The 14,765-nt window shown below is 52.2% G+C and overlaps 2 protein-coding genes and 1 long non-coding RNA gene across 4 annotated transcripts; 2 read left to right on the forward strand and 1 right to left on the reverse strand.

The window, feature by feature from the left end:
* Nucleotides 1-712: 712 nt before the first annotated feature.
* Nucleotides 713-2,164, forward strand: Nt5c (5', 3'-nucleotidase, cytosolic). Its single transcript, XM_038329001.1, has 5 exons — nucleotides 713-956; nucleotides 1,189-1,289; nucleotides 1,362-1,422; nucleotides 1,611-1,725; nucleotides 1,824-2,164. The coding sequence occupies exons 1-5, from the start codon at nucleotides 777-779 to the stop codon at nucleotides 1,967-1,969; spliced, it is 603 nt and encodes a 200-aa protein (XP_038184929.1). The 5' UTR covers nucleotides 713-776; the 3' UTR covers nucleotides 1,970-2,164.
* Nucleotides 2,165-2,947: 783 nt separating this feature from the next.
* On the reverse strand, nucleotides 2,948-13,494 carry Armc7 (armadillo repeat containing 7). Of its 2 annotated transcripts, none has more exons than XM_038329002.1 (3): nucleotides 13,153-13,494; nucleotides 12,917-13,060; nucleotides 2,948-3,990 (listed from the first exon to the last, which is right to left on the reverse strand). In XM_038329002.1, the coding sequence occupies exons 1-3, from the start codon at nucleotides 13,241-13,243 to the stop codon at nucleotides 3,629-3,631; spliced, it is 597 nt and encodes a 198-aa protein (XP_038184930.1). In that variant the 5' UTR covers nucleotides 13,244-13,494; the 3' UTR covers nucleotides 2,948-3,628. The 2 variants fall into 2 exon arrangements, with proteins under 2 accessions (XP_038184930.1, XP_038184931.1); XM_038329003.1 differs by having other exon boundaries at nucleotides 3,717-3,990; nucleotides 12,981-13,060.
* A 76-nt stretch (nucleotides 13,495-13,570) lies between these two features.
* On the forward strand, nucleotides 13,571-14,634 carry LOC119811074. Its single transcript, XR_005284928.1, has 3 exons — nucleotides 13,571-13,635; nucleotides 13,810-14,030; nucleotides 14,507-14,634. It is a non-coding gene; the product is annotated as an uncharacterized LOC119811074 (long non-coding RNA).
* Nucleotides 14,635-14,765: the final 131 nt, after the last annotated feature.

Raw genomic sequence — 14,765 nt, forward strand, 5'->3', positions numbered from 1 at the left:
TGTTGTGATACTTCTATCAAGATGGCTTAGGAGTCAGGAGACAGCGGGGTGTAGCGGCACCCTCCTTTAATCCCAGCACTCAGAGGCAGAAGCAGGCCTGATCTACAGTTTGAGTTTCAGGGCAGCCAGTTCTACACAGAGAAACCCCGTGGGTGGGTGGAGGGAGTCATTAAAGAGGGCTCACTCAAATCTGCATTTATTGGTTAGTAAATCGATGTGAGAGTCGCCAAGAACTTTGTGAAATCTACGAAAACAGGTGTGTGTGTGAAGTTTAACATTTTCTCTAGAAAGAAACGGCTTTTGATTATAGTGGAGACCTCTGTTGCACAGAAAAGGGCGTGGACTTAGCCTGAAATCAACACTACTCTTTGAAACCAACTCTGGCTTAGGACTCTATCTCTTGCGAGCCCAGCTCATGCCCACAGTTGTCTTTAAATGGTCCTTTCTTGAACTGGGAGCCGAATGATCTGGAAATCGGGGTCTCTGTGTGCTCCCTGCCCACCTCCACTCTGGACAAGCAAGGGAGAGGGTACGCATGCAGCATGTGGAGCGGGTCCCACATTGCAAGGGTATTTCGGATCTCAGGGAGGTCTGGGGAGAGGAATACTGAAATTACATAGGGGAAGTGGCCTAGTAAGGGAGGCAGGACCATCCTGGGCACCTCGCTGTGCACTCTATGCAAATGAGCCGGGTCATGCCCCGCCCCCACAGCTTGTTTCCGGGACTGGCATCCTCGGTCGTTGCTGCGCTGCTCGGCTGGGACCCCGGGCGCGGCCATGGAGGCGCGGCGGCCGGTGCGCGTGCTGGTGGACATGGACGGCGTGCTGGCCGACTTCGAGTCTGGCCTGCTCCAGGGTTTCCGCCGCCGCTTCCCCGGGGAGCCGCATGTGCCGCTGGAGCAGCGCCGCGGCTTCCTCGCTAGCGAGCAATATCGAGCCCTGCGGCCGGACCTGGCGGTAGGAGGCCCGGCGGAGAACCTCGATTCCCCGCCCTAGGCAGGGCCACCTGGGTTCCATTACAGGCACCCCAGCTTCTGAATCCACAGTTCACCCCCGACCAGAAAGCTTGAGAGCGCCCACCCACCTCCAGCATTCTATCCCCAGCGTGGGCTCGGGCTGTTGATCGTGGGTCCTCTCTGGGGCTCCCCCTGCTGTAAGGCAGCAGCGGGACGAGATCTGTCTTTTTCAGGAGAAACTGGCCAGTGTGTATGAAGCTCCAGGCTTTTTCCTGAACTTGGAGCCCATCCCTGGGGCCGTGGACGCTTTGCGAGAGATGAACGACATGCAAGAGTAAGGAGAGTGGAGAGGGGGCGGCGGGAGGTCAGCCGGCTCCCCAGGCCTAACTGCCCCCTCTCTCTGCAGCACCGAGGTCTTCATCTGCACCAGCCCACTGCGGAAGTACGACCACTGTGTGGGCGAGAAGGTGCCGGCGCCTGCGCAGATTTAACTTTCCAAATTTGATTTTTAAGAATAAATCACAGAAAGTGGGGGCTGGGGAAAAGGGGTACCGCACTTTGGAGGGCTTAGTTCCACTTAACCTCACTGACCCGGCATTTAGAGCCGAGCAAGCCCACTGACCAATCTGGCTTTTATCCACCCACCCCCATACAGTACCGCTGGGTGGAGCAGAACCTGGGGCCTCAGTTTGTGGAGCGGATTATCCTGACTAGGGACAAGACAGTGGTCACGGGGGACCTACTCATTGACGACAAAGACACCATTCAAGGTTGGGCCAGTTAACCATGATAACCTCCAGGCATCTGGCCTGCTGGGATTAGGGCAAATAACCAGACTACAGTTACCAAACTGCCTTTCCTGCCCCAGGCCTGGAGAAGACCCCAAGCTGGGAGCACATCTTGTTCACCTGCTGCCACAATCGGCACCTGGCCCTGCCCCCCACCAGGAGACGGCTGCTTTCCTGGAGTGACAACTGGAGGGGGATCATTGACAGCAAGCGAGCTGGCCTATGAAGGACCCTGGGATGGGACAGCAGGAACCTGCACAGACAGGTGACTTCTCCACGCAGGAAGCCACTGTAACCTTCGCTTGAACAAACTGCCATCTAGCCCGTCCCAAGATGGCTACACCCAGAAGGAGCAGGGCTGGCGCAGAAATACAGTGGGAAAATCAGGATTTTAATAAAAATAAAAACCAAAAGCAAGGCATCTGTTCTTTGAAGACCTTCTTTTAGGAAAGGCGAGGGTCTGTGTCGGGCTGGGGTGGGGCAGAGAACTGCACCTCTGATAAGTCTTCCTCCCCTCCTACAGCGGCTGCACCCACAGCCTCATTCCCACACCCTTGCAGGTCGCCTTCCTGTAACACAGCTTTCCGTTCCCCATCTATGGAGGGGGGGACAGTGCTGAGAGATCAGAAGCTCCCCCATCTCTCCTGCACCCCAACCTCTCATCAGGTCCCCTTTAGTTTCATTTTTTTCTTTTTGCTGGCATAGGAGGGAGGGACACAGAATCTTGGTGTCCTTCAGACGTTATTGGGACCCTGTTTCTTCCTTTTGGGACAGGATCTTACTCCATAGCCCAAGTTGCCCAGGAACTCACTGCGGGGGCTGGTCTCAAACTCATGACTATCCTCTTGCCTCTGTTTCTCAAGTGATAGGATTACAGGTTTGAGCCACTGTGCTCTCTGGCATCTGAGTCCTCGAGGGTCCTCCAGCAGCTGCTGGAGGTTGGTGGCTCCTGGGACAACAGCAGGTAGCTGATCTGGGTAGGCTCCTGTTCCCAGCCATGCAGGGTTCGCATGCAGGGCTCCCACCCCAGCGTCAGAAGATTAGGTCACAGGCAGAGGGGGCAGAGCAGCTTTTTTGAAGGGACAGGGATGCCACAGTTGGCAGTTGGTACATGAGGGGTCCACAGCCGGGTCGCAAGGGGAGCTGAAATCACTCTTTCCATCTGTGTCCCAGAACCCCATGTAGGGCCTCTCTAAAACCTCTCTAAAAGGACGTTTCGCTGACCTGTCTTCATTCTGCTCTTAACCCCTGGAGGGCCTTGCTCCTAATGCCTGATGGCCACCTGGTTAACAGTCATTGAGGTGTGACACCCAAGGGCAGAGACCTCATCTGTGTTCCTCACTTGGTGCCTAGCAGAAGGCAGAGGTGTGTGGACAGTTGTTTCTGGGCTGCAGAGCTACCCAAGTCAGTGTCTACTGTGCCCAAATGCCCAGCCTCAGTACTGGAGGGGTTACTCCACAGCACCTTCCCAGTGGATAAGGCCAGCTGATCTCTAGCCATCAAAGTTCCTCTGGGCACTTGTGTTACTGGCCACTCTCCCGAGTCCTGGTCCTAGCAGCTGTTCTTGAGTACCACTCTGCAAAGCTTTTATACGAGCGTGTTGGCTGGGCACTGGGGCACCGAGGTGGTCTTCTGTCTGTACTGTTGGGAGCGCCAGCCCATGAGAGTCTCACCAGCTGTTTTTCTCCTCTAAGCATATCAGGTCTGGTTCCTTCATTCCTCCCTACTGGTTTTCCTAGCATAAACATCCGTCATGCTCAGAGATCGTACCTTGCATACAGCCGAACGGGCATCACGTGGGCAGGATGGACGGCTATTGGTCTCTGCTTCCTATGCTAGGACTGGTCTCAGGCAGAAAGTGTCAGAGTCCTGGGGTCTTCTTGGATCAGGGCTGCTGTGGGGCCTCGCTCTTTGGCAGTGGGATACCCAGGGCAGAATGGGCCTGCTGGCTACGCGCCTCAGCCACCTGGCTTGGAGAGCAGAAGTCCTCTAGGAAGATCTGAGCCAAGTTCCGGAGCCGTATGTTGGCTGAGAGAGAAAAGCGCAGCATGCACTGGACCACGGGCAAGGAGGTGAGCTCGGGATGGGAGCCCGTGCCGGGTGAGCTTAGGTACATGAGTGTGGTGACTGCAGATAACACGGTCTCCTCGTTGGGACTGGATAGGCAGTTGGTGATGAGCGGGATGCCTCCGGCCTGCAGAATGTGCTCCTTGTTGGCCTTGTCTGGGGACAGGTTGCAGAGGCCCCCTGGAGAAAGGCAAGGATGAGCCAGGGTGCTGTGGTCCTGGCTCTCTCATCTCTCCTCCCAGCACCTCTGGCCAGTGAGCCTTGGGGGAGTGCCCAGGCCTGGGGAAAGTTTGCCCATGGACAAGGACTGCAAGGTCACCAAAGCCCAGACTTCTCAAGGCTTCCGGAGTCCAGCCTGCACTATTAGCCCTAAGTGAAGTAGATACAACACCAAGCCTCGCTGTGACTAGAGAGGAGAGGAGGAAAAGTCCAGAGTGAGAGACCAGTGACTAGGGATTAAAAAAACTGTCAAGAGCAGGGAGGGACTGGGAGGAAAGGAGGGAGGAGAAACTGTGGCCAGAATGTAAAATAATAAATAAATAAAACTATCAAGAGATGGTTCAGAGGTTAAGAGCGCTGACAGCTCTTCCTGAGAACCCGTGTTCAGTTCCCAGCACCCACATGGTGGCTCACAACCACCTGTGACCAGTTCCAGGGGCTCCAAAGCCCTCTTGTCTCTATAGATACCAGGCATGCATGCAGTGCATGTACGTACATACAGACAAAACACTGATATAAACACCAGAACCAAGACCCCTTCTTCCATTCTCAGGGTAGGTCCCCTAACTTAATGACCGCTTGGCCTCGGGGACAGATGCTACCTTTTACAGAGAAACACTGCTTAGCTTCGGCTCCTCAGTGCCGGAAGATGGCTTCCTGTACGCACTGACTCAGCTTCCGGCCATCAGGGCTCTAGGCCCCTCTGCCTAGCTGGCAGCATCTCTTGAAGATGAAGAGGAGGGTGAGGGCCCAGGAGAATGGCTGAGAGCTTCTGAGACCACAGACTGGGCTGGGGCACCGAGATGGCCCCACATGACCCACCAGAGCCCCTACCCAGTCCACGACCCTGAGTTTGCCCGCTGTAAAGGGCTATGGAGCCAAGCAGTGGTGGCATATGCTTTTAAGCCCAGCATTCTGACTCTTAGGCCAGCTACAGAGAGGGCTACATGGAAAAACCCTGTCTCAACAAACTAAAGCCCCCCACCATAAAAAAGAAGAACCGAGCTGTGTTCAAAGCCAGGCTGGTCTACAGAATGAGTTCCAGGACAGCCAGAAGGAAAAAAAGGTGGAAGCAGCCTGTGTTCCCAAAAACTGGAGTACAGACTCTGCCTGGGCTTCCCCAATCCAACCTTCTTGGGTTGGAGAGACAGCTCAGCCCTTAAGAGCACTGACTGCTCTTCCAGGGGACCCAGGTTCAATTCCCAGCACCTACATGGCAGCTCACAACTGTCTGTAACTCCAGGATCCAACGCCTTCACACAGACATACATTCAGGCAAAACAGCAACACACATAAAATAAAAATAAAAACAAGACAAAAACAAAGAAATAAAAAAACAAGGACTGGAGAGAAAGCTCAACAGCTAAGACCACACACTGCTCTTGCTGAAGACCTGGGTTCAGTTCCCAGCACTCACATAAAGCAGCTCACAACCACTTCTAACTCAACCCCATAATGCCTGATTTACCCAACGTCCTCTTCTGCGTCCACATGGACCTACCCACCTTCACCCCTACCACACATGTACACATACACGAAGTCCTAAAGGTAAAGAAAATAAATGCTGGAGTTGGGGAGATGGTACTTGTCACGCAGGATGAGGACCTGAGCTGATCCCAAGCACCCACATAAAAAGTCAGACATGATCGTGTGGGTCTGTAACCTCTTTATAGGGGGCAGAGAGAGGAAAGAACAGGAGTGTGTGTACGTGCGTGCGTCCGTCTGTGTGTGTGTGTGTGTGTGTGTGTGTGTGTGTGTAGTGAGCTCCAGGGTCAGCGACAGCCAGAGGAAGACCCTTAACCTCTGGCCTCCACACTCGTGAACGCACACATAGAAAGAATTAGTGTGTGTGTGTGTGCCACGTGCATAAGTGATAGTCTTATCGAGTATAGCTCTGGCTGGTCTAGAACTTGCTATGTAGATCAGGCTGGCATTGAACTCACAGAGACTCATTTGCCTTTGCCTCCCAAATGCTGGCATTAAAGTCCTATTAAAGTCCTATGCCACCATGCCTCCCTACAGCCCTCTTATATAAAGACCAAGACCAGGTAAAAGTTTACTGGAAGAGAGGCCGGAGCTGTGCCTGCATGGGGCACATCTCGACAGAGGAGCCGTTACATGTAGGGGCACATACCTTAATGAACTTAAGGATTAATTAAACTGCCACTTAGTGCATCTCACTGTACACTTGCCACACTGCACTTACAAGGCAGTTATGAAACAGAAGGGGGTGGGGCTGGGGCGCGGCTTGGTGGTGGAGTGCTCGCCTAGGTTCCTGGGTTCATTCCCAGCACCATCAAAAAGAAAGATGAAAGGCAAGTCCTGACTAGCTGAAGAATTTACTTTAGACAGACAAATATGGACAAAAACAGCTCGAGGCAAGAGGTGAAGGCTCCGCTGGACACCAGTAACCACAGAAACCCCAAGAGGCTAGAGAGGAAATCCCGAGGGGAACCTGAGATGGGAGGGCTGGAATGGGAGAAGCTGGTGGTCTGGAGTCACAGAGGAGGCACTGGTGCTGGGAGGGGCTCTTAGGATTTTCCTGGAGATTTAAAGAGGCGACACAAGACAAGGCTCCATCGGCACTGGGCACCTCCGGACTAGGTGAGCTCTCCCTGAGGAGGACCAAGACGTCCCCTCCACTGAAGGACTTGCCCACCCCAGGGCACAAGGCTGGCGTAGCCGGTGCAGTAGGATGAGGCAGCAAACACTCACAGTCTTCCCTACTAGGCCAGCTGAGGAAGGAGGATCACTCAAGCTCAGGAGCCCATGGGAAGCCTGGACAACATAGTAAGCCCTTCCTTCACTCAAAAAATATAAAACCAATCGTGGAAATATAGGTAAAGGTATTTGAGCCTGCCTGGTGGCCCAAGTCTAACCACAGGAACCACAGAAAGTTGGGACTGTGCATGCAAGCCACTGCACTCCGCTTGTACTTTTCTTGAAAAGAAAAGTTCTTTCCAATGCCAAAGACATCTAATTAAATCAAAAGAGAAATACTGTTGCTTTCCAAAGACACTGCAGGCAGCCTTTGAGCACTACTACCACCTGGTGGCATCATTATGTATTGCAAGATAAAGGCAATTTAACCTGAATTCTCAGAGGTCTTTTTTTTTTTTTTTTTTGGTGGGGTGGGGCTGGGGGACAGGGGTTCTAGATAGGGTTTCTCTGTATGTAGCCCCGGCTGTCCTGGAACTCTGTATACCAGGCTGGCCTCAAACTCTCAGAGATTCACCTGCCTCCACCTCCCAAGTGCTGGGATTAAAGACCTGTGCCACCACCACCTGGCTACAGGCCATTTCTTGAATCTAGCTTTAGCAACAAAACTGCCAAGTACCCAGTGCTGTCCTGAGAACCAGTCGGTTTTCATAGAAGCAAGGTACTTATTACGTTGCTCTGTATCTACCCGCTGCTGGGATGAGAGAGATGCTCAGGAGGATTTTAGCCGGGGCCACAGCGCAGCTCTTTCATTCATTAACGAGTGTGTACAGGGGTCTAGCTGTGTATCCGGTGCCCCATAATTCATCCACAGTTGTAATCATGGGCAGCTTTTTTGTTATGTTTTGTTTTGTTTTTTGAGACAGGGTTTTGCTGTGTAACCCTGCCTGTTCTGGATCTTACCCTGTAGACCAGGCTGGCCTTGAACTCAGAGATCTGCCTGCTTCTGCCTCCTGAGTGCTAGGATTAAAGGCACACTGTGCTGCCACCACCACAGCCACTGCCACCACCGGCCACGGTCAGCTTTTGTGTGACTAAAGTCACTACCCAGCGGCTGTTAGTTCCTCTGTGACTAAATGTATCACCAGGTGCAGCAGTGCACCTGCACTAGCGCTAACTCCTAACTGTGGCAGAGGGGACAGTGTGACAGCAACAAAGAGCAGGGAAGATGAAGTCCTGGAGTTGAGCTTGTCCCCTCTGCACAGAGCTCAGATCCTCGAAGGTGAGGCTAACACCGTCTCTAATGTCACTAGTGGGAGTCAGCATGCTGAGGAGAGGTTTCCTGATCTGCGAGGAGGGTTTCGTCCCACTTGCTTGACACAGGGAAATCCCACCTCACCCTTCTCTGGAACCGACAGCCGGACCTGGCTATGTTAATAAGAGGCTACTGTGGTGTTTGGGGGCACTACCACAGCTGGAGGATAACTGCAACCAGTGGCACCCCCAGATCTCAGGCTCCTGCCTCAGGGCCAGAGAGGCATGTGTCCAAGTCAGAGGACGACTCGGGGATCAGTTCTCACCTACAATGTGTGTCCTGGGGACTGAACGGTGGCTAGACAGCGAACGCTTTTCCCCATGGCCCATCTCACTGGTCCTTTCCACTCACATTAAAAAGAAACTTATTTATTATGTACACAGTGTTCTGTCTGCATGTCTGCCTGCAGGCCAGAAGAGGGCACCATATCTCATTACAGATGGTTATGAGCCATATCATGTGGTTGCTGGGAATTGAACTCAGGACCTTTGCAAATGGAGCCAGTGCTCTTAACTACTGAGCCAGCTCTCCAGCCCCTCCACTTAAGTTTTAAACATGGCCCTTAAATTTTACTGAATCTTTGAACCTGGTTTGTAAGGGAGATTCTTTATGCAATGTAACTTCAAAAACCATAAAATCATCTCACCTGCACCACATCTCAGACAGGTGCTATTGTTCTTAAGCCCCCACCTCTGACACCCACACTTTGACTGACATCGTGGAAGATCTCATTTCTCCAAGGACACAGATGTATCTGGGAAGAGGTCAGTCAGGCCACCAGCCTGAGTCCCACTGCAACAGGGTCCCACTGCAGCTCCTAGCTGCTGACAACAAGCATTATCTCCAGGGTGAGCGGCAACACCGGGAAGGAGAGCAGGCCCACACTGAGCACACCTCCTCACCGCACGCTATGCTGCAGGAGCAGACAGCTATGGCCCGGGAGGCTTTCTCCACTTAACCCTGCCTGGGTATCCGCTGTGGGGCTGAGGATCCACGCACCTACTGCGCCTACTTTTTTAGAGGGCGAGAATCCCTGAGCAGAAGGGTGGTTCCCCTGATGGGATATTGTCCTATCCTACCTGGGAGAAGAGAGATCATAGCTCGAAAGCGATCTGGATTCAGGTCCATGGGCAGAGGGCTAGGGGACCCTGTAGTGGCAGGCAAAGACCCTAACAAGTAGCTACTTACAATTTCTCTCTGATAGGCGATCGAGGGAAATCTCACACACACAAGATGGTAACTGAATCCAAACCAGTCTGATCCCCCAGCCCAGCTCCTTCATATCAAAACTCACTCTGCTGTTTGCCAACAGACAGATGCTGGTTTGGGTTCGGCAAGACTTGGCCAAGGGCAATCTGACCTGGCTTGTCTCTGGCCTGGCTACTGCAGAACCAACCAGTCCCTCATGAGGCCTCTCTGTCAGTCACGGCTGGGACTACATCCTTTGAAGAGACTCTCTTCCAGATCTGCCTCTTGACTCTCCTTCCACCTTCCACCCCAGGCCAAAAGACCTGCACACCCTTGAACTGCAGAGATAAGCAGAGCCAGGCTTGCTTCCCAGGGAGATCACCTCCTTAGTGCCCCCATTAGGTCAGGGACAAAGACCAGAAGCTCCGAGGTGGACACGGCGCTCTTGGCAGCAGGGCGGGGGTGTGGCAGGGTTCCCCTCTAGCGCCAGAGGTGATCCAAGGAAGGGAAATGACGAGTCACCGAATCTGCTTCTAGGTCCCACTGGGACTCTCCTTTTCAGCTGCATACGAGAAACACAAGAGCAATCTAATCTGCAGAGTCCCGGAGATTCAAGGCTGAGAGCTGGAGCCGCACTTGACACTAGAGACTTAGACCAGGGGAAGGTGGATAGGCATAAGAGAAGAGCTCGGGAAAAGTAACTGGCCACTGTCACCATTCACAGGGCAACAGCAGTGGGGCAGAGGCACAAATGGAGGTACCTGGGAACACATCTAAAGATCAGTACGTTTGTAGGGTTTGTTGTTTCTGAAGACAAGGTCTCCCTATGTAGACCCTAGCTGGCCTCTGCCTCCAGAGCGCTTGTCAGCTGGGCATGGAATACACAGCTTTAGTCCCAGCCCTAAACATACACCTACCATCTGTTACTGTGTGTTTCTGTAAATCAGGCAGAGTTCTCAGCACTGACCTTACAAAGCTGTTAAACTCTGACAAACACTGAGGATGTTCTATGTCCCACAGTACCAAACATTCAGCCAGGTTTGATTATGTGAAAAATGAACAAACAATTCATCTTACTAGTATGCAAACATTGTCTTTAATAAATAGCAAAATTATGTTTACCAAGGATCCCCCACCCCTTGGACAGGGTCTCATGCAGCCCAGGCTGGCCTCAAAGTTGTTATTTAGCTGAAAAAAATCACCCTAAATTCCTGATTCTCTTGCCTCCACTCCCCAAAATGCCAAAATGCCAGAACTCTCTCTCTCTCTCTCTATACACACACACACACACACACACACACACACGCATGTATGTTTGTTAAGACAGGGTTTCTCTGTGCAGTTTTGGAACCTGTCCTGGAACTCGTTCTGTAGACCAGGCTGGCCTTGAACTCACAGAGATCCACTTGCCTCTGCCTCATGAGTACTGGGACTAAAAGCTTCAGAACTATATTTATGATTTGTTATAGTAATACAGTAATATTTGTTTTGTGTAATATATATATTTGTGTGTATGTGTGTGTGTGTGTGTGAGGTGGTGGTACAGGCCTTTAATACCAGCACTTGGGAGGCAGAGGCAGGCAGATCTCTGAGTTAGAGGTCAACCTGGTCTACAAAGTGAGTTCCAGGACAGCATGGAGAAACCCTGTCTTGAACTGCACCCTACCCATTTTTTTTTTCTCAAATAGGGCTTCTGAGTGGGAAAAGGTTACGAAGCCTTGAGCTAAATGGTACACTTGAGAGGAAGATGGGACACCCTACAGACGTGGTGTAGACCACACAACACCGGCATTATGGGAAGAGCATCTATTAAGAAACTGTTTTAAGTGCTACCCTCCAAACATGACGTATGCTGTCATTTTCATTGGGACTACTTCCCAGCGACATGCCCACTGTGCTTGCCGACAACTGCCGCTCCCTCAGAAGGGACAGAGCACCATTAGACCCTCACTCAGGACCCCAGGGCTCCCTCCTGCACCTCTTGGTGACTGTATGTGACTGTGTCCTAACCGCTGTGGTTAGGAGGTACCACAGCTTACTGAGGGGATAGTTCTCCATCTACGGGAAAGTAACCCTCTATGCTGGAGCAGGATGTTTTGGTGGTACAGCTGCTACAGGGTCTCCCGGTTCTGTAAGTAAGCCCATAATAACCAGTGGTGGCCCAAGCTGTACTTTGGTGGGATCTAACTTTGGTTGCTGTTGGTGCCCTACAGAGAAGGTCCAGATATTGCTACTTCTCTCCTGGCAAAGAATCCCCCAAACACAGGGTTAAAAGAGATTCAAGGGCACTTGCTGCTAAGCCGGACAACCTGAGCTTTACCCCTTGATCTCACACGGTGGAAGGTGAGAACCAACTCCTGTATGTTGTACCTGGACCGCCACATGCCCATCTTGACACATACACAAATACAGATGCACGCTAAATAAATGTAAAAGAAATGCAAAAGATTTTTAAGATAACGTATGTAGCCACTCCTTCCAAGAGTGCACTAAGGGAAGGGGGAAGGGAAGCAGTTTCACAATGGCAATGTCTGGCAGACATTCCCTTGGTCAGATCATGCAGGTGAGTATCAGGAGAGCTACGTCACACTGGCACCAAACGCTCCTGACAAGGTGTGGTAGAAGTAGCTCCTTCCTTACATATCAAAACGTAAGAGAGACATTGCACTGGGCATGGTGGTACAAGTCTTTAATCCCAGCACTAGAAGCTCATGGGCCAGCTATGGAGTATGCTGCTCCTCACAGAAGAAACAAGAGAGCCCACCTCAGCAAACGGGAAGCGGAGAACTGGTAACTATGACTACCTTACTTCATTCATTCGTTCGTTCATTCAGACACAGAATCTTACTATGTGACCCTAGATGACCTAGATTTTTGTTTTGTTTTGTTTTGTTTTGTTTTTTGAGACAGGGTTTCTCTGTAGCTTTGGAGCCTGTCCTGGAACTAGCTCTTGTAGACCAGGCTGGCCTCGAACTCACAGAGATCTACCTGCGTCTGCCTCCTCCTGAGTGCTGGAATTAAAAGCGTGCGCCACCACCTAGAATTTAATAGTTAGACTAGGGTGGCCTTGAACTCATAGACTTCCACCTACCCCTTCTGGGATAAAAGGCACGTCCCACCATACTCAGTGGAAACTGACTTTTGAAAAACTGTCCTGACTTTCATGCATACGCTGTGGTGTACATACCCATACTTACCCATACACACACGCAAACACATACACACAAAGTTTAAACAAGCCTACCATGAATAATTCAAACGGTCTTACAATCATCTAACCCCAGGGGTCCTAGGTATAAATCCCATGTCACCTTTGCGACTCTTGATATGCAAGAGCAAGCTCCAAATGCCTTCCAAAGCAGTTTCAACTCGCTTCCTTGCTCATTATCTCTTTTCTAAGAGGAAGCAAAGACACAAAGAGCTGGCACTGACTCCCAGACCTGTTACGCACTAGCTGCGACCCAGAAAATATATGGAGGAGGCGGTGGCACACATATTTGGGAGATCTGCCCTGGCAGAAGAGATTCCTAGCCTAAAGACTAGCTTGTTTCGTGACAGTGACTCATGCTATATCCCAGGCTGGCCTCCGAGTCACAGCAATACTCCTGCCTCAGCCTCTCATAATGCTGGGTTTACAGGCGAGTGCCATCACGCCTGGCTGAAGGACTCACTTCTAAGTCTCTAATGTCGCTCTAGCCCCTATCTAGGGCCCGGCCTAACCCTTACCAATAGCAAATTTCACCAGCGTTTCGTTCTCTTCTGACAGTGAATCGAGGAATAGGTCTAGGACTTGCAGCTGCCGCAGATACTCGTAGTTGCCCGGGTCATAGGCGAAGTTGGCGAGGTTGGCGAGGACTTGTTCCTTGGCATCTGCAATGGGAAAGCGGTCCTGGGGTTGGGCCCGTGCGGCTGCTGCCATTGGAGCCTTGCCCGGTCCCTCGCGCCCACCCCACACCTCTCACCTTGGCTCTCCGTCTCCTGGAACTCATTGACCAGCGCCTGCAGGTACCCTAGCCGCCCGACGTGGGGGTCTACCTTGGGTTTCTGTGCCATGGCTGGAGCGGCGGAGAAGCCGGGAGAACGGGTGGGAAGGAAGAGGCCACAAGGTCGCGCAAAACCCTCGCCTGGGACCCTGATCTGTCCCAGGGGCGACAGAGCGGCAGGCAAACCCAGTCCGGTCCTGGGTTTGAATCTGCAGTGATTTGCAGCTGGAGATGGGATCTGGGGATGGGTAGGGATCTCAGGATCCTGGCAGAGCCGGGTAAGGATTGGGATACCTGAGGCACACCCCTCACCTCGCTCTCCACACCGCTTCCGGGTTCAGGGCGGAAATCGCTCTAGTCCCGCCCCAGGGAGCGGAAGGGGCAGGACCAGAAAGGATTGGGCGTGGTTACTGAGCGCCTCCTGGGCTTCCCCGGCGATTTCGCGAGCTCTTGGCTTTAGGCGTCAGTAGCGCAGCCGCGGGGATGTGGAGAGAGAGGAGGGAAGGCGGGGAGGAGGGAAGGGAAGGCGGGGAGGAGGGAAGGGAAGGCGGGGAGGAGGGAAAGGAAGGCGGGGAGGAGGGAAGAGAGGGAAAGATGGATGGAACTGACTAACTGAAGGACTTTATGGTTATCTAGGCACGGTGGTACTTTAATCCCAGCACTCGAAGGAAGAGGCAGGAGGACCTTATGAATTTGAGAACAGTCAGAGTTCAAGGCATGCCAGGGGCTACGTGGCAAGACCCTGCCTACAAAACAACCCCCACCCCCAACCAAAACAAGATTTCAAGGTCCCAAGGAGCTTCAGGGAGGGAGGCAGCTTTGCGGTGCTGTCGCCATGGAGATGGAGGATACAGGCAGTGAGTTGTTTATTGTTTTTGGGCAAGGATCAGGGGTCAGATACTTAGTTCTGTTTGGACCAGGGGCCTGGATTATAGCAGAATAGGTTATGTACTTTACCTTTCCCTGGCCCCCATGTCTAGGGTTCAAGGCTGTGGTTAATCCCTGCCCAGTACCAACCTGGGACAAGAGTTTTGCCCTGGTCTGGGTGCTTAAGTACTGAAGCTGTCCCGTGAGAACTCTGGGCCCATTGGTTTTTGTGGAGACTGTCTAGCCTGGGGAAGTACATCTCAGCTCAAGATGGCCAGGAGTCTCTTCGGTGTCTGATTAGAAAGACCTGGGGACCAGAAGCCAGAAACTTGTGGGCAACAGGGAAACAAGTTCTATCCTTTTGTGGCCAGGAAGGGCCTCAGACCATCCCTAGAAGATTTTGAGGGGATCAGCAAAGTGTGGGTTCTGGAATCTCAAGGGTCATTCAAGTCTCCCTCGTTTGCAGGGTCCTTTGGGAAAGAACCTCAGACTTTGGATTTGTGCTGAAGGCAGAATGACTTGGATTCGTTCTCTGTCCAGTCCCTGGAACACAGAAGACGCTCAATAAATACTTGTTAAGGAATTTCGCCCAGAGATTTCTTTTTTGTTTGTTTGTTTGCTTGTTTTTCGAGACCGGGTTTCTCTGTAGCTTTGCAGCCTGTCCCGGGACTTGCTCTGTTGACCATGCTGGCCTCTAACTCACAGAAATCCACCTTCCTCTGCCT

Source organism: Arvicola amphibius, chromosome 4, assembly GCF_903992535.2.
Source record: "Arvicola amphibius chromosome 4, mArvAmp1.2, whole genome shotgun sequence".
NCBI lineage: Eukaryota > Metazoa > Chordata > Mammalia > Rodentia > Cricetidae > Arvicola > Arvicola amphibius.

Coding starts and splice junctions, on each gene's coding strand:
- Nt5c (XM_038329001.1), top strand. CDS start 777: ATGGAGGCGCGGCGGCCGGTGCGCGTGCTGGTGGACATGGACGGCGTG. Junction 957..1,188: donor CCCTGCGGCCGGACCTGGCG/GTAGGAGGCCCG, acceptor TGTCTTTTTCAG/GAGAAACTGGCCAGTGTGTA. Junction 1,726..1,823: donor CGACAAAGACACCATTCAAG/GTTGGGCCAGTT, acceptor TTCCTGCCCCAG/GCCTGGAGAAGACCCCAAGC.
- Armc7 (XM_038329002.1), bottom strand. CDS start 13,243: ATGGCACAGAAACCCAAGGTAGACCCCCACGTCGGGCGGCTAGGGTAC. Junction 13,061..13,152: donor CCAGGAGACGGAGAGCCAAG/GTGAGAGGTGTG, acceptor TTCCCATTGCAG/ATGCCAAGGAACAAGTCCTC. Junction 3,991..12,916: donor GCTGGTGAAATTTGCTATTG/GTAAGGGTTAGG, acceptor GCCTTTCTCCAG/GGGGCCTCTGCAACCTGTCC.